Source organism: Canis lupus, chromosome 24, assembly GCF_048164855.1.
Source record: "Canis lupus baileyi chromosome 24, mCanLup2.hap1, whole genome shotgun sequence".
NCBI lineage: Eukaryota > Metazoa > Chordata > Mammalia > Carnivora > Canidae > Canis > Canis lupus.
The window spans coordinates 50,247,221-50,264,905 of NC_132861.1; the positions used below are offsets into that span (position 1 = coordinate 50,247,221).

General features: G+C 61.6%; 1 protein-coding gene and 1 long non-coding RNA gene across 4 annotated transcripts in view; one reads left to right on the plus strand and one right to left on the minus strand.

The window, feature by feature from the left end:
* The window catches only part of LOC140616283 (uncharacterized), a 49,172-nt gene extending 44,709 nt beyond the window's left edge, over positions 1 to 4,463 (minus strand). For both annotated transcript variants that reach the window (XR_012016831.1, XR_012016832.1), the window contains exons 1-2: positions 4,101 to 4,463; positions 3,400 to 3,602 (exon numbers count right to left, since the gene is read on the minus strand). This is a non-coding gene — a long non-coding RNA (uncharacterized lncRNA). The remainder of the gene's footprint in view (positions 1 to 3,399; positions 3,603 to 4,100) is intronic.
* The window catches only part of RAMP1 (receptor activity modifying protein 1), a 36,416-nt gene continuing 21,675 nt past the window's right edge, over positions 2,945 to 17,685 (plus strand). The window contains exons 1-2 of one of the 2 annotated variants that reach the window (XM_072796870.1): positions 2,945 to 3,061; positions 11,744 to 11,882. In XM_072796870.1, the coding sequence (XP_072652971.1) occupies positions 3,010 to 3,061; positions 11,744 to 11,882 (191 nt within the window). In that variant the 5' untranslated portion in view covers positions 2,945 to 3,009. Of the gene's footprint in view, positions 3,062 to 5,579; positions 5,825 to 11,743; positions 11,883 to 17,685 lie in introns of those variants that run through there. The other variant, XM_072796869.1, reaches the window with a different exon arrangement.

Genomic DNA, 17,685 nt, shown 5'->3' on the forward strand with positions numbered 1-17,685 from the left:
GTTCCTGTCCGGCAGGACTCCCAGTCACTCATGCAGTTGCCTTAGGGTTCCCTGGTGCATCGTTCCTTTTTTTTTTTTTTTTTAAGATTTTATTTATTTATTCATGAGACAGAGAGAGGCAGAGACAGAGGCAGAGAGAGAAGCAGGCTCCATACAAGGAGCCCGACGCGGGTCTCGATCCCGGGTCTCCAGGATCAGGCCCTGGGCCAAAGGTGGTGCTAAACCGCTGCACCACCCGGGGTGCCCTGTTCTTTAAGTGTCTGTTCTTGGAAATCGTTGGGTTTTGTCTGTCCTTGCAGGCGCTGCGAGGTGGCCCCAGGGCAGCCCGGGTGGCTTTTCCTGCCTACCAAGGGTACCCTGCTGGTTACCGGCAGACACTCTGCTCACCCCCAGACTGGTGGGAGGCGCCATGTGCCCCTTGGTTGTTGCAGCCTGTGCCTCCCTGGGTGCTTCTCTGCCTCGGGTGGCAGCCTCGCGTGCCAGTGTCCGTGGGCATCAGGCTGAGGCTTGGCTGACGCCCCGCAGACCTGGCGCTAGGCTGGAGCCCGAGCCCCACCACCCTGGGGCCTTGGTCCTGCGTCTCCGCGCTGTGGCCAGCAGTGCTTGGGCTCCCGCCGCCCCAAGGTCTGGAAGCTCCAGCCCGAGCCGTTGGGCCTACCTCACTGTCCCTGCGTGCTCCAGCGTGACAGCTGTGGTGTCGGCCCCGTCCCGTGTCCTGGGTTGGGGGGTACATCCAGTCCCAGTCACTTCGTCGCAGCTGGAAGCAGAGGCCTTGTTCTGCTGATTTTGAATCTAGTAAGTTGAGCAGTTCTCAGTGCGCCGTGGAGCTGGTGCCTTCAGGTCGCCCGCGGCTGTCGCTCAGCTCTCCGTCGTGCATCCTCCCGAGCGCCCCCTGCCATCACTTAGAAGCGCTAACTGTTGCACAGACTTTAGCCAGGGCAGAGCCCCGACTCCGTGGTGTGGCAGCGGGGCAGGTGTCCCCTTGCGGGGGAGGGAGCCTGCAGTAGTTACTGGGTGTCCCTCACCCAGACCCCGGGGCCGCGGGCCACAGGGTGGCGGCTGCACACACAGGCCAGCGCACACGCCTGCACGCACGCACACACTGGGGCACTCTCAATGGTGAACCTGCGAAGTACCTGAACCGACAGGGCACGCATCTGTTGGGGGCACGTGAGGGCACACGGAGAGGGGACACGGCGTGGTGCCCCACCCTGACCTCGCATCCTCTCCGGGCGGTGGAGGTGCAAAGACAAAATGTTGCCAGAAAACGCCTCGTGCTCAGCCTGAGGGTGACAGTGCGGGAGCCCCCAAGAGGTCTCGGAGAAGCAGGCGAGCCGAGTGCAGGGCAAGTCTGATGAGTGGGGGAGCCCCTGTCCCTCACGGCGGCCGCGGGCCGAGACGTCGTCCTACGGGACAGCAGAGCCCAGGGCCCAGCCATCTCCGCGGCTCCCGCCCGGCCTCGGAAGCCCAAGTGAGGGGCCCGCGCGTCCTGGGGGCTCCTGCCTGTGAAGTGAAGGGGGCGGCGGCCGGGAGAGCCCGAGCCCTCCCGCCCCCGCGGCGCAGCGGGCCTGGAGCGGGGGCGACAGCAGGTGGCTCCGCTGCCTCCACCCGCCAGCCGCCCTGGGCTGCAGGCCCTGCCCCCGCGCCCGTGAGCCTCGGGCGGCTTCTGAGCGCTCCCCTTGCCCTGGGGCGTCGGAGGCGGCGCCCGCGCGGGGGAGGCCCGGCCACCCGGAGAGCTTCACCGCCGCGGGGCCCTGCGTGCACCCGGGGAGCCCTTCTCCCTCCTCCCGCGACACCCCCGAGGTCTCCGGGCGCCCGCAAGCCCAGGTGGCCGCGCCCCGGGCAGGGGCAACGTCTCCACTCCAGAGGCGAGGGGCCTCTCCGGCCGCCCTAGGGCGCCACCGCTGGGCCGCCTGCAGTCCCCGGGGCACCCGCCGTGCCCGCCCCTGGGTCCGCGCACTCAGCCGGCTCTCCCGGGGCGGCCTTTCCTGACTAGCTCGGGGCTGCGTCTGCCCCCGCGGGAGCCCCGGAGTCCGCCCCTCGGGGGAGAGCCGAGCGGACGGTGGTCCTGGCCGCGGAGCTGACCCCGGGCAAGGAGACGAAGAGGACGGCGCTCGGGCTCGCACTCAGCTGCCCGGTCGCGGAGAGCCTCCCTGCTGGGCCACGGCGGCGCGGGCCTCCCGGAGCTCGAGCCCGGTGCGCGCCCCGCAGGGAGGGCCCGCGACCCCCAGCTCGCTCTGCGCCTGCCCGCGGCTCGCCCCACCCCGCAGGTGCCCGCCCACCACCATCACCGCCCCCCCCTGCAGGTGGCCGCCCACCACCATCACCGCCGCCCCAGGTGCCCGCCCACCACCATCACCACCATCACCCCCACCCCATCACCGCCCCCCCCAGACGCCCGCCCACCACCATCACCACCATCAGCCCCACCCCATCACCCCCACCCCCGCAGGTGCCCGCCCACCACCATCACCTCCCTCCACCGCAGGTGCCCGCCCACCACCATCACCATCACCCCCACCCCATCAACCCCCCCCCTGCAGGTGCCCGCCCACCACCATCACCGCCGCCCCCGCAGGTGCCCGCCCACCACCATCACCGCCCCCCCCCGCAGGTGCCCGCCCACCACCATCACCGCCCCCCCCCCCGCAGGTGCCCGCCCACCACCATCACCGCCGCCCCCGCAGGTGCCCGCCCACCACCATCACCGCCCCCCCCCCGCAGGTGCCCGCCCACCACCACCTCCCCCCCCCCCGCAGGTGCCCGCCCACCACCATCACCACCATCACCCCCACCCCATCACCCCCCCCCCCGCCCGCAGGTGCCCGCCCAGAGGTCCTCCCGCGGGGCCGCCCCTGGAGACCCGCCCCACCCCCGCCGCCCCCCCATCCGCGGTGGGCAGGGCCTTGCGCGCGCCTCCGCTCCCCGCCGCGCCCGCGCCCGCGCCCGCCCCCGCCCCCGGCGCCGCGGCGGCTCAGTGCTGCAGGCGGCCCGGCTCCGCTGCGCGCCATGGCTCGGAGCCTGCGCGGCCTCCCGCGACGCAGCGTCTGGCTGCTGCTGGGTGAGTAGGGCCGGGGTCGCTGGCGGCGAGGGCGAGGGCGAGGGGCGAGGGGCGAGGGCAGGCCGGGGCTGCCGGGGCACCGCGCCTCCCCCCGCGCCCGGGAGCGCACCGGCCCGCACCTGTGCCCCCGCCGCGCCCCGACCCCGGGCAGCAGGCACCTTGGGGCGCAGCGCGGGGACGGGTGCGGGCCCCCCCGCTCAGGGGCTGGCAAGCGGTCGCACGCAGCTGCGGACCTGGATCGGGCCCCCAGGAGTGTCTGCAAAAAGCAGAGCAGCCTCCAAGCCTGTTTGCTTGTGAGCTCGGGCCTCCGGCTGGTAGAAATTCAGGGAGGGACTCACCCTCGGTGAGGAGGCTTTCTGCTTGGAGACGGGCTGTAAACCGGGACCCACACGGGGACCCACACCGGGACCCGGGGCAGCAGGGACCTGCACCGACTTCGCCTGATTGACGGCGAAATTGTCCTCACGGCTCTCCTGTCGCAGTGCCGAGAAATCTTTCCAAACCGCTCCGGCCGCTGGATCCATCTCCTGTGTGTAGGGCCCTGGAGGGGAGGAATCCAGCAGCCCCGGGAGGAGGGGGGTCAGCCTGAGGCTGCTTCCTGCACCTGTGGGCTCTCCCGGAACAGGTGATGTCGGGCAGAAGCACCTGCAATGCAGGTCCCCCCCCCCCCCCCCGCCCCAGTGCTGCTGCTGGTGGAGGGTGACCCCTGCGCTGGCTCCTGGGGGCAGCAGGGCAGATGGCCCGGGGCCACCCGAGGACCTGGGCCCGCAGGGCAGGCCGGCCAGCCAGGCTCGGCAGGAAACCCTTCGCATCTGCTGGCCCCGTAACGACTGATCTTGCCTCTTAAAATGTTTGGCTGAAATTCTGCATAAAGCAAAATCTTGAAATAGTATTGTCTCCTTTTGTTGTTAGGATCCCTTTGGCTTGACGTGGGATTTACTGTGTTAACCTCCTAAGAAATGAACATTTCTCTGCTAACAGGGCAGGGAGCTGCCTTGTGTCATTTTTTTTTTTTTAACATAACTGACCAAATACATACTCTTTGCTGGTGTCCGGAGGCTGCACCTTCTAAAGCCTGTGTAAATAAACACCACGTCATGAGAATATATAAAGACCTTCCTTGTTGACCGGGAAAATAACCCACATTCTGGTGGAAGTCCAAAGTCCGATAATCTTAACATTAGTCTGAGGAGTCTGGCTAATGTGATAGCTTTATTTTTATTTTTTTTTCCAAATAAACACCACTCTTACGAGGCTATCAGTAAACTAATGTCATCAGAGCCCAGCAGTAATTAGTAGAATTGTGGCGCACGCAGTGTTTTCTTCCCGAGTTGTTCATAGGAGCCATATCTCCTTGGCAGTGCAGATTTTGCTACCCAAAATAGCAATGTGGAATTTCTTTTTTCTTTTTTTTTTTTTTTCAAGTATGCGAGTCCATAGGTTCAAGAACTTATCTGTAACAGTTTTACAATGAGGCTCTTGTAAACCTGGGCTTTGTGCATATTCTTCTGTTCACGGAAGACTCTGAAATGACCACATGCATCTTATAAACTCCGTATATAGCCACTGAAAAGTTTTTTCTCCATCAGAAAAAAAAAAAAAAAAGGCTGTTTTCAGAGGACCGGGGTGATTCTGTGATGGCCAGGTCTGTTGTAAACTCTTGTCGGGAGCCCGCCCCCCACTCAGGTGCGCTGGCTGACGCTGCCTCCTATGAGCTGTCGCCTGGCCCAGGTTGCTCGTCATCTCAGGGTGTTTGTTTGCATTCCCTGGGTATTCCCCTGCACGGAGAAATTTCTGGGGTTTTGTCTCCCTTCCACAGACGCTTGCCGGTCAGTCGTAGGCCAGAGCTGCTGAGAGACGCTTATGTCCACGCTGCAAGTGGGAGGGAGCAACAGGCCCAGGAAATGTTCTGGGTGGAATCCTTCCTTCAGGCTATGTCTCTTCTGCACCCCCCGAGGTTTTTTTGTTTTTTTTGTTTTTTTGGTTTTTTTTTTTCTTCTCCCAGAATGAACCAATTCCACAACTTCTCTGTAGTTGAAATTTGGGTCTGGCCGAGTGTGGTTGCCACTTGTGATGTGAATTCCAGTGAAAATGCTGAGCCACCAAGGGTGGAACCCCCAGGTTTGGCTGCCAGTGTCCCCCCCCTCCCGCCATCAGGGGCAGAGCCCATCCTTCCTGAGGACCCCCTGGCACGGTGGGCCTCCTCCCCGGGGACCCCAGCTCAGGCCTGGCCACAGAGCGGCCTTGGGGACGAAGGGGAAGCCCCGTCCCAGCCTGTGAGCCGCGGCTGGGGGACCAGGACAAGACAGACAGACAGAGGTCTCCTGACCCTTCTGGAGCCTCAGGGGGAGCCCGCGGGTGGAGGTTTCACCCCGTGAAGCCACCGCGTTTGCAGGGCAGGTGGGGAGGGGCGGGAACGGGCCCCAGAGCCTCCTTCCCGGCCCCGGCCTGGGCCCGCCCGCCTCTGCCGTGGAGACCAGAGGAGAGGACACTGTCCCCCTGACACGCACACGGAGCCCCCAGCACCAGCCTGTCACCAGTCCTCCCCCCTCCCTGACTGGGCGACCGCGGCCCGAGGAACAGCTTGGAGAACTCCCCGGTGCCCGGACGAGGGTTACGTCAACACCGGGCACCAGGGGGGCCCCCAACCCACACAAGACCTTATTCATTTTAACATAATGAAGTTATTGTTGCCCACGGACGATTCTTTCGCCCTGACATTGTTTTATCTCCATATTCTCCTCGACACGGAAAGGCCCGGTGGTAAGCAGCCCTGCGGAGCCGGGTCCCGGGGGGCCCAGCAGCCGGGACTCGGGGGGCGGGCGCCCGTGGGCCTCGGGCGGTTCCCACGGTGCCTCCTGGGAGCAGAGCAGAAACCAGCCGCCTGCTCTCCAGCCCTGGCCCCGCTCCCCCTCTGCGCCCTGCCCTGCGGGGCCGCCCCCGTCCCCCCCCAGGTGCCTGCCTGCTCCAGGAAGCCTTCCCTGGCTGCCCACCCCCCCCCCCGTTGTCCCTCAGGTGGGCCCCCTTCCCCCGCTGGTCACTCACAGGAGCTGGGGTGCAGCGGATGCTCCGGGGCTCTGCACCCCGTGCCCGCAAGGCCCACCACGGAGGAGTCTCCTGAGCCACACGCACCTGGGAGGCCGAAAGGCAGCACCAGACCCGAGCAAATAACTGGACTCTGATGACTGCCCTGTCACCCCTTCTGACCAGTCATCAGCCCGAATAAGAGCAGTTCACGTATCCAAGAGCAGAACCCACGTCAGGGGAAGAGGTCTAGAAGGCATAATCCCTTAGGACCTGTGATGCTGACACCCAAGGTCTGCTTTCTCGCTGCCTGCTTATTGCCTCTGGAAGATTCTATGGGTCTGTCTGTGAAGGAAGATGCTGCTGGCTGCGTAGATGGGAATATCAGGGAGCTTTGGGGAAAGCACTCAACTATTTTCTTATTTTTGTAAAGACGTTATTTATTCATTCATGAGAGACCCATGCGGGGGGGGGGGGGGGGCAGAGACCCAGGCAGAGGGAGACGCAGGCTCCACGCAGGGAGCCCGACGTGGGACTCGATCCCGGGACCCCGGGGTCACGCCCTGGGCCGAAGGTAGACCCTCCACCGAAGGCTGAGCCCCCCAGACGCCCCCATCCAGGCGCCTGCTGACGGACACCCGGCTCGCTCCACCTTCCTGGCCGCTGTGACCACTGCGCCGTGGCCGTGGGTGTGCACGCGCCGTTGGCGGGCCTGCTCTGTCCTCCGGCGTGTGCTGGGTCACGCGGTGGTTCTGTGTCGCCACACGGTGTTTACCAGCTCGGCGCCTGCCCTACCGCCTCCCGCCACAACGGCAGCAGCGTGGGCTCCCGGCAGCGACGCCCGGGGGTCCCGTTTCTCCACGTCCTCCCGACACGTGTCCTTGGCTGGGATTTGGGCGGTGGCCGCCCTGACAGGTGCAAGGGCCCGTTGGTTCCTTCTCGGGTGGACTTCAACTGCGTCAGGGACGACGCTGTGGTTTATGGCTTCCTAGTCTCGCGCTGGACGACTCCACCGCCCACGCTTGGGTGTTGTTCTGCGTCACTTAGTTTTGTTTGTTTTAACCAGATTCAGCGTCCCGTCTTCTTATGGATTCGGGGACACTAACAGGTGCCCCCGCAGCCAGCACGAGCGGGCGCTTCAAGGAGGGGGCAGGGACGCAGGGTCCCTGGGGCAGCAGAGCAAGGGGACGGTGAGCGGGCGCCGCCCGGAGGGGCACAGGCCGCGCGGAGTCTGATGAAGGCCTCGGCGCGAGTGGGGGATGCGAGGCCGTGGCTGAGGGGACCCTTCCTCTCTCCCCTCGCCTGGCTGCCCACAGCGGGGCGGGAGTTGGTGACAGCTTGTAGGGCCTTGAGGGCCGACGAGGCATTTTTACTGGACGCACGAGAGTTTTGATTTTTTTTTTTTCGGTTGTTTTGGTTTTGGTTTCTGTTTGTCCAAATAGGCTGAGGGCAACATGTTCGAACGGGGTTCTGTGTCCGTCATTCTCTGGGCCTGCAGCTTCCTGGGGATTTGGGTCCCCGGGGGGCATAACCAGGGCAGTCTTGGCGGTGGGTGCTTCTGTCCCCGCGGCCCGCGAGCGGGAGGGGACTCGCGCCTGCCGCAGGGACCTTGGAGCGAGTGAGGCTTTTTCTCATGGGGAAGACCTGGACAGAGCACAGGGATCACACCTCATCAATTCTAGGCTTGTCTAACCCGTGGAAAACATGAAGGACCACAAGGCAAAAAAAGTCGAGATGGTCTAGAATCACCCCACTCACGGATCTTGGCGTTTCCTCCTCATTTATTGTGTTAAACAGCTTCACTGAGGTGGGATTGACGAAGAGTAAGTGGAATATACGGGACGTGCACGATTTGGAAGGTTCTGACACGTGTATACGCCTGTGCGGACTCAACACTGAGCGCTGCTCGCGGCGCCCCTCCCCATCACCCCTCCTGGCCACCGGGGTCGGGCCCCGAGGGTCCCCGGAGTCCCTAAGGGGACGTTGGCTCGTGTTGGAAACCCCGCGGAGATGGGCCGCCCCTCCTGAGGCTGGAGGGATCCCTCTGGGGACAGCGCACCCTCTGGAGGGCGGTCCCGTGGGCCACCCGCCGCAGGGGTCTCACTTCACAGTCGGGGGTGAAGGAGGCCGCCCTGCCCCGGGGGGCCTCCTCCGTCCGGGGTCCCTGGAGGCTCCTCCCCTAGTGCTCGGGCGCCTCAGGGAGGCTCTCCCTTAGCCCCCCGCCGCCGGGTCACCCTGTGAGAAGGCTCACCCCCGACCTGTCACCCCAGCCGCCTTCCCCCTGGGCCCTGGCTCTGCAGGAGTCTGGGCTCCTCTCCCTGCAAATACCAAATAGGCCGCAGCAGGATGGGCCCTTCCTACCAATGTGCAGCCACACCGAGGACCCATAACCCCATAACGGGGGCCCCTCATCTGAGGTCTCAGTGCAGCAGCCCCGGAGCCCCGACGTCCCTATCTTTCTGGCTGCCAGTCGTTTGGGGGGTGTCTGAGGGATCCTGCCGCCTTGTATGGCTATAGGCCACCGCCCGCCCTCCTGCCAGGGCTGGTTTTCTGCTGTGGAGGGAGGCAGGGAGCTGTTTCTCTGAGCCCTCCCTGAAAGGACACCTAATTCCTGAATAATGCACACGCCCCGGAAGGCTCCTGCCCTGACACGCTGCCGAGGATGCTGCTGCTCCCAGCCCCCGCACGCGGCCCTTTAAAGACACGAGTGATGAGTGATTACATCTGCAGCCACGCGGAACGGAACCCACTGGGCCGCAAACAGCTGCTTTTAAAACTCCTGGCAATTTTAGTCGGTTTAAATAAAAATGTAAGGTACTCTCGTGAGACTCGTGTAAGAAGAACCTTAAGGGTCGTCCTCCCGGACGTGAGAAAGGAAGCTGGTTTCCAGATTCTCCCGCAGTCTGCCCTGCCCATCGCAGCTGCGGCCCGGGCTGCCCCGGGACAGGACGCAGGGACAGGACGCAGGGGCGGCGGGGCGTGCGGAGGCCTCTCTGACCCCGGGGAGCAGCAGGTGGCTCCCGGAGAGGTGGGCGCTGCGGCACCCCGGGGTCCAGCCCAGACGCGGGCCAGGGTCCAGGCCGCCTGCCCAGGGAGGCGCAGCTGGCTGGACTGTGGCAGGGCGGGGGGCTGCACACGGGGACAGACCCCTGGAGGTGGGGACGGGGCTGTGCTCTGCAGCCCGGGGACGGCCGAGGGCACCCGCCCCATATGCCCCAGGTGGCGGCGGACACCGCAGCAGGAGGGATTGTAGACGGGACCTGCCCTCTCTGCTGGACGGCGCTGCAGCCTCCTGCCCTGGCCCCGCACTGTCCCTGTCACACTACCCCGCTGCTCACAGCAGCCACGTCCCGGCCCAGATGCCCGTTGGCCTGCATCCGCCCTGAGCCTGACCTTTCCAGAACCGGCGCGGAGCCGGCAGCCAGAGCCCCGTGCTGCACTGACACGACGTCCACAGGCCTTCTGCTACAGTCGGTGACTCGACGTCTGCGGGCTCCGCATGCAGAGCTGGGGGGGCGGGGAGTGCCAGAGGAGAGGCCCAGACCGTTGCTCTGAGGAAAGACAGCGCTCCAGGCCCTGAGCAAGGCTGGCGGGGTGGGCTGGGGGCAGGGGACCCCTCGGAGGAGGCACTGGCCACTCACAGGCCACGTTTGGGCCTGGGGTTCCCCGGGGAACAGCGTCCCTGGTGGGGAGACAGGCAGGGGCTGGGGGTGTGTGTGGGGGGGGAACAAAGGGGGGGCACGCAGAGGGGCCCTTGGCCTGAGGCTGGACGGCAACTTGGGAATCCTGAGTCGGCGTCTGCACCCCGTGAGCCCCGGGGACCTCACCTGGCCACAGCAGGTGGGCTTTCTGAGGGGGCATCTTATGGGGCAGGTGTTGCTCCTTCCCTGGGCCTGCCCAGACAGCCCTGGGTGTCCCCCACAGCTGGTCCTCAGGGCACGCTCGCTGCGCCGGGGTGGGCTCGAATGGTGCACTCCCGCCCGTATGGGCTCTGTGGGGCACACCTGCCTATGAGGGCTCTGTAGGGTACACTCGCCATGCTCGTGTGGCTCCATGGGGTACACACCTGCCCGTGAGGACTCCATGGGACACAAACCTACCTGTGAGGGCTCCGTGGGGGGGGCACACCTGCCTGTGTGGCTCCGTGGGGTACACCTATCTACCCATCCACCTACCCACCTGCCTATCCAATAACTAGCTCTTGAGCCCCTAGGAGGTACGTTCTGGAATGGCACTTCACAGCCTGCTGTCATCACCCGCTCTGTGACCCTCCATCACCCCCTACATCGTCTGCCCTCTCCCCCAGGTCTGCAGCGAAAGACATGTCAAGTCCTCCACTGTCCTGTCCAGCGTCTTGCCTAGTCCTCAACCTCTTGGGACTGGGCGTTGGCTGAGTGTGGGGCCCCAGGTAGTTGAGACGAGTTCACCAAGCCTACACCTCCATTGGTGCTGGGACCTTGAGTCTGCTTCTGAGCCCCAAAGCCTGTTGCCCCCTCTGGGAAGTCGACGATCACCCTAGGACCTGCCTCCAAGATACCTGTGCACGTGAAGACCTTTGGGTGGTGCTCATGTATCGGAGGGCCTGGAGTCCCAGCTCCTCCTTATTTTACTCTAGGAAGATGGAGGCAGGGGGCAGGGGGCAAGCTCACTCAAGTACATACCCCCTTCTAGGCCATGTTCCAGAACTCTACACACAATCTGTGTCCCCAAGGTCGACCACCCTCTCCTTTTCCCCTGCCTTGTGGGCTCCCCAAGCCCGAGAGCTGCAAGGGGCAGCTGGGCGTCTGCACATGTCCATTGGGCCCAACAAAGAGTCTAAGAGTTCCTGGTGTAGCCCTCGCTTCCCAGCTGCAGGCTTCATCCAGGAATTTGGAAAGGCCATGATGGTAGGGGTGCGGCTGGGGTGCCCTGCGGGCAGCGGGCCTGTATAGTCTGGGGGGCAGGAGGTGGGCCAGGCCTTGGAGAGGGAATGTGAAGGACCCGCCCCCTGGCCCTGCATTGTCCCATTGACAGGCAGTGTAGGCACATGTTGAGCCTGAAGAGGAAGAGGAGGGAGGCCTAGGGGTGGGGACCCAGCAGCCATCGGAGCCAGTTGTGGGCTTAGGGGGAAATGAGTGCGTTTTGATTTGTGCGGTCCCTTCCTTGACTTTGGAGCTCATATTTGTCAAGTGAGAGCCGAGAGCACATTTCACATCACAGCCTGTCAGCTTGGTTTGTAACAGGAGATGTGAGCCGGGGGCTCCTCGAGGCTGCAGCCTGGACCCCACATTCTGGCTCAAATCAGACAGAGGCCGGTGGCTTCGAGGCAGAGGAGCCCGCGTGCAGAGGTCCTCAGTTTCCCCACGTGGGACGTGGAGGTGCTGGGAAGTGCATCGGGGCCCGACGTGAGGATGGAGTGGCGCCTGAGCATCAGGCCCTGCGCCTGGCTCCGGTGGGCATCCCGCTCCTGATGGTCGGTGCCCACAGAGGGGAGTGCGATCCCCTGGCCCGTGCGCACGGAGCCCTGGGAGGCCCCACCAGGCCCTGGGGCAGCAGGCAGGGCCTTTGCTGGGTTGTGCTGGGATCCGTAAGCCCCAGGCTCCCTCTCCACATGGGCAGGCCCCCCATGCGGGCCCTGGGAAGGCAGGGGAGGTGACGCTGGGGACACTCTCGTTGCAGTGCACCACCTCCTCGTGGCCACGGCCTGCCAGGACGCCGACTACGGCGCTCTCCTCCAGGACCTGTGCCTCGCCCGCTTCAAGGTGAGCATGGAGGCCATCGGGAAGACGCTGTGGTGCGACTGGGCCAAGACCATCGGGTAAGTCTCTGTGTCCCCTGGCCGCAGGGCCTGGTGCCAGGAGTCCCTGTGAGGGCTTCTTCATCAAGGTCAAGGTGACAGAAGGTGGCCATGGGTGGGGGACAGCCTAGGGGTGAAGGAGGGCACAGTGACAAGTGGGAGTGGATGGAGCAGGCTGTGTCCGTGATGACCGGGGCCAGGGTGGACGCTGAGCCTTGTCCGAAGGCGGCCCTGAGGTTGGAGGGCTCTGTGTGGGCCGTGTCCCTCTGAGACACTTGTGGGCTGTCCCAGTGCAGGTGCGTGAGGGACAGCAGAGAGCGCCCAGGGGAGCCCGGCTTACAGGGATGCCTCTGCAGGCTCCCACCGTCCCCGTGGTCAGGCTGAGGCCTCCTTCCCCGCATGCAGGCCTCCAAACTGCCTGGGATGAGGGTGCAGCCTGCCACTGGCGGGATGGCCCACGAGGCCCCAGGGACGGCTGGCACGAGCCCCTTCCCCTGTGTGACTCCAGTCTTCCCACCTGGCTGGTCAGTCCGCTGCCTCCCTGGGCCTCCGGGGACCCAGGCCTTCATCAGCAGGCCCGGGCTCTTGGCCTTCCAGAACCAGGACTGCACTTCGGGTACCTTCCCTGGAGGGGACGGCAGGTTGCTAGGATCACAAGGGCCTGTTCTTTAGGGTAATCCGCCTTCTGCCCCCGCAGAGGGATTGATGTTTAAATTAAAGGTCGCCTGTTAATAGGGTCCCGGGACCACACCCGGGAGCCCCTGAAGCAAAGCCTCTTCCTGCTTGTCTCGAATAAGCAACCTCGGACGAGTGCGGACAGCCTGCAGACAGGCGGCCCAGCAGTAGACAGGGTGACGGATGCCACTGAGGTCCCCAAAGAGGTAGAGGTGACCCGTTCTTAGAGATGGGAGTCGGCTCCTGCCCATCCCCTGTGGGCGACCAATCTCATTCGTTTCTGTGTCTTCCTTCTTGTGCTGCTTTTGCACAGGTGAGCAGGTGTGTGAATGTTTCTCTTAGATGCTCCTTCCATGACGTATATCATACCATACGTATTCTCTTACTGTACTTACTACGCTGGACCATGCGGTAGATACTCTTATTTAAAGATTTATTTAAGAGAGGGGATCCCTGGGTGGCTCGGTGGTTTAGCGCCTGCCTTCGGCCCAGGGTGTGATCCTGGAGTCCCGGGATCGAATCCCACGTCGGGCTCCCTGCACGGAGCCTGCTTCTCCCTCTGCCTGTGTCTCTGCCTCTCTCCCTCTCTATGTCTATCATAAATAAATAAATCTTAAAAAAAGAAAAGAAATGATTTATTTAAGAGAGAGAGCACGAGCCAAGAGGAGGGGCACAGGAAGGGGGAGAAGCAGATTCTCCGGTGAGCAGGGACCCCGATGCAGGGCCCCGTCCCAGGGCCCCGAGACGATGGCCTGAGTGGAGATCAAGAGTCGGATGCTCAACTGACTGAGCCACCAGGCGCCCCTGCTGTAGATATTCCTATACGGCGCTATAAATATTCTCATACTACTCTACGCTAAAGATATTCTTTCATCGTACTACACTGTGGATATTCTTATCCTATAGATTATTCTTGGACTGCGCTCTGCTGTAGATGTTTCCTTTTTTAGATCTTTTATTTAAATTTGACTTAATTACCATAGAGTGTATTATTAGTTTCAAAGGTAGAGTCCAGGGATTCATCCCTTGCATATAACACCCAGTGCTCGTCCCATCACGTGCCCGTCGCCCAGGGACCCCCATCACCTCACCCCTCGTCCCCTCCGGCGACCCTCAGTTTGCTCCCGAGAGTTAAGAGGCTCTTATGGTTCATCTCCCTCTTTGATTTCGTCTTATTTTATTTTTCCTTCCCCTCTCCTATGTTCACCTGTTTTGTTTCTTAAATTCCACAGAGGAGTGAGATCATAGGGTGTTTGTCTTTCTCGGACTGACTCACTTCGCTTAGGATAATACCCTCTAGTTCCATCCGTGTTGGTGTAAATGGTAAGATCCCTGGTGGCTGAGTCATGTGTATAGACCACGTCTTTATCCATCATCTGTCAGTGGACATCTGGGCTCTTTCCATAGTTTGGCTCTTGTGGGCGTTGCTACTGTGAACACTGGGGCGCAGGTGCCGCTTCTCATCACTACATTCGTATCTTTGGGGGTAAATCCCCGGTAGTGTAATTGCTGGGCCATAGGGTGGCTCTATTTTTAACTCTCTGAGGACCCTCCACACTGTTTTCCAGGGGGGCTGCCCCATCTTGCGTTCCCACCAACAGTGCAAGAGGATTCCCCTTTCTCCACGTCCTCGCCAACATCTGTCATTTCCTGATTGCTAATTTTCGCCATTCTGACAGGTGTGAGGGGGGGTATCTCGTTGTGGTTTTGATTTGTATCTCCCTGATGCCCAGTGATGTGGAGCATTTTTTTCATGGGTCCGTTGGCCATTTGTAGGTCGTCTTTGGAGATATGTCTGTTTACGTCTTCCACCCATTTCTTGACTGGATTTTTTTGTTTTCGGGGTGTTGAGTTTGATAAAGTCTTTATAGATGTTGGATACTAGCCTTTTATGTAGATACTCGTTTTGCACTTTTTTTTTCACCTACCAGTGTATGCTGGAAATCCATCCTTATTGGTGCATAGAGAGCTTCACCACGCATTTTTGCAGCTGGATAATATTGCTCCGTGCATAATTTTCCAATTTTCCCAGCACTTCTCCATCAAGAGGCATTTGGTTTTCCCAGCATTTTCCGATTTCAGGTAGTGTTGACAGGAAGGACCCTGCATGCATGCGTGCTGTTGTTGTTGGCTCAGCGTCCTCAGGCGGCTCCCTGGCACAGGTCCACGGGGCCCCCGTGGGAGGACACAGTACTGAGCACCACCTGTTTACCTCCAGGAGGGCAGGCAGCAGACCTAAGAGAGCTGCTTCCTCCACACCCACGGTGTCGGGCGGGAGTCCTTGCCACCTGCTCAGCAAGGAACTGTGTCCCTGTGGTATGTCAGCCTGCCTTTCTCCAGCGACCAGTCCATCTTCTGCTCTCTTTCCTGTGAACGTTTTGTTCGTGTCTTTTCCCATTTTCTGTAGGGTTTCTGGTCCTTTTTAAAGAGTTCTTTATTTTATTCTTTTTTACAAGATTTTATTTTTAAGGAATCTGTGCACCCCAAGTGGGGCTCGAACTCGCCACCCCGAGAGCAGGAGTCGCGCGCTCCATCCCCCGGCCGGGCCAGTGACCCACCCCCGAGAGTGCCCTGTGTTAGAGGAGATGGACCCTTGTCCGCCGTGCACGTGAGACCTGTGCCCCCAGCTCCTTGGCGGTCTTTCCACTTGATTCCAGTGTTTCTGCTGTGGTGTAACCTGTTTTCATGTGGCCGTATGTGTCGGGGCGTCAGTCATCCCCTGGCTCTGCATCACAGCTGGACAGCCCCTCCCCACGGGGGGGTTCGAGAGCAATCCACCCGTGGTTTCCACTCCAGGCTGTGGGTTTCAGGGGCCCGTCCCAGTCTATTGCTGCTACGTTTTCATTCTGGTGTGAAACGCGCTAGGAAGCAAGTTCTGTCTTCCAGATGAGCTGCCCAGTTGTCCTGCGTGTTCAGGAGCCCGTCTCTGCCCCCAGGGAGCCGAGATGCCACCCTGTCCCGTGTCATCTCCCTCTACACTTTGCCCACTCCCCGTTTCAGACCTTCTTCGTATTCTCTGCATCAGTTTCTTCTCCAGAACCGTCCAGTGGGTCTTCACTGCCTATGAATGCTTACTTATCACTTGCCTCATTTTTTTTTTTAAGATTTGATTTATTTATTCATGAGACACAGAGAGAGGCAGAGACAGAGGCAGAGGGAGAAGCAGACTCCATGCAGGAAGCCCAATGTAGGACTCGATCCCAGGACCCCGGAGTCACCCCCTGAGCCAAAGGCAGATGCTCAACCGCTGCACCACCCAGGTGGCCCTCACTCGCCTGTTTCCAACAAGAGTTTACTATTGCAGCCAGCATTTATTAAGCACCTACTATGTGCTGGGCATTGTGCTAATCACTTAACATCTGTCATCTCCAGCACCCTCAGGAGATGGTAGGATGGTTGTAACTCCTACCTAATCTGCTCAGGGCCACATCTCTTTGGGTCCAAAGTCTCAGTTCTTGACACTCCCCAGGGACACGGGATGGCTCCCTCCTGATTCTCAGGAGAGGTGTGGGGATGCCCTGTCTTTATAGAAGTGGGAGGTGGATGACGGCCCCCAGTGGCCATCTCGGCCCCTGCCAGCATCCAGGGTGCCTGGTGGGGTCTGTTTGCACTGAGATACCAAGGCTGGTACTCAAACCCAACCAGACTTTCTAGAGCCTCCTGGAGCAGAAGAGGTCTGGGGAGGCTTAGGGCAGACAAGCTTATCCAAATGATTGGGTGGAAAAGGAGAGAAGAGGGACCCGGAAGAACGACGAGGCATGGCCAGGTGTGGAGGAGCAACGTGGATTGGCAGGAGGGCCACCGCCGACAGAACAGAGTCCCGCAGAGGACCCCAGGGTGGAGCGCCGAGAGACAGAGAGCCAGGCAGCAGGCTGGTCCCAGGGGATTCTCCAGCCTGCGGGGAGGACGGCAAGCTGGGCAGATGTCTGACAAAGGGTGCAGGTGCCGGGAAGGACCCTGCCCTGAGCCAAGTGCAGCTACGGGGCTTGTCGGTGGGGCGAAGGTGGTGCCCAGAGAGCAGGACTGGACAGTGTCTGGGGTCTGGGATCCAGCCCTGGGCTGCAGCTGTGGGTGGAGAACTCTGAAGGCAGGAGGCCAGAGGTACCCAGGGCCCGCTGCCTGAGGTCACGGCTGTCCTCGCAACTGGGTTGGGCCTGCCGGTAGCTCCGAGAGGACAGCGGGGAGCTCCGGATTGCGCTCCGAAGTCAGAGGAGACCTACCTTCCTACCGAGTGACCAATGTGAGGCCGCCAGTCTTCTGTGGGATGCACACTCCAGACGAAATGGGGAGAAATGCAGTATAGGGCACTTGGGGGCTGCTGGTGCCAGCTGGCTCTCTCCGCCCGGGCCACAGTTCCCGGGTCAGACCAGATGGAGCGGAGGGCCCTCATCGGCCCGGCTTCACTTGGGGCAGTGGCTGGAAACTCGGCTTATTTCACAGTCCTCCTGGCAGCACTGGGCATCGTTGCTCAGGGAGGGAGACCTTGAGAGCAAGCAAGGGCTGACGAGAGCGCTCAGGCCACGTTCCAGCAACAGGACAATGACCTGCCGTGGAACGGTGGGTCTGCGTGGTTTTTGCATTTCAGAGTTTGTAATGGAGCTTTTCCTGGGGCCTTGGCTGGCCAGCACAGTTCTGCATTTAAATCGATCCATGGTCCCCGGACCCTGACCCCTGCTCCTCCATCGTGCGGGTGGCTTGGGGGCTTCTCCCGAGGCTGTCTCGTTTGGGGATGCTGGGGATTTCTCAGATTCCCCGGGTGTCTGACCTGTCTCCGCACGGGGTCCCTTAGGGGCAGATGGGCTCAGCAGGGCAGAAGCACCCCCCGCCCCCACCCGGCACCAGGCCGAGCCCATGACTCCCTGGGGCTTAGCTTGTTAAACTGCAGGCCTGGTCTGCTGGTGGAAATGTAACGTCATTTAGCGTATTAACTGGGAATAGAATCTAATTTGGGGAGCAGCAGAGAACATGGGAAAATGCGTCCTCAGAAACTCTCCTCTCCAGAGACGTTCCTGCGGGTTTCAGGGCGGGAGAGAAAGAGCAGAACAGAGAAGGAGGAGGATCTCGGCTTTAAAATGATGCATATGGGATTTTCTGTCCAAGACAAAAAGTGGGGGGTGGATTGAGTCCCGAGAGGTGGCCCAGTCCCCAG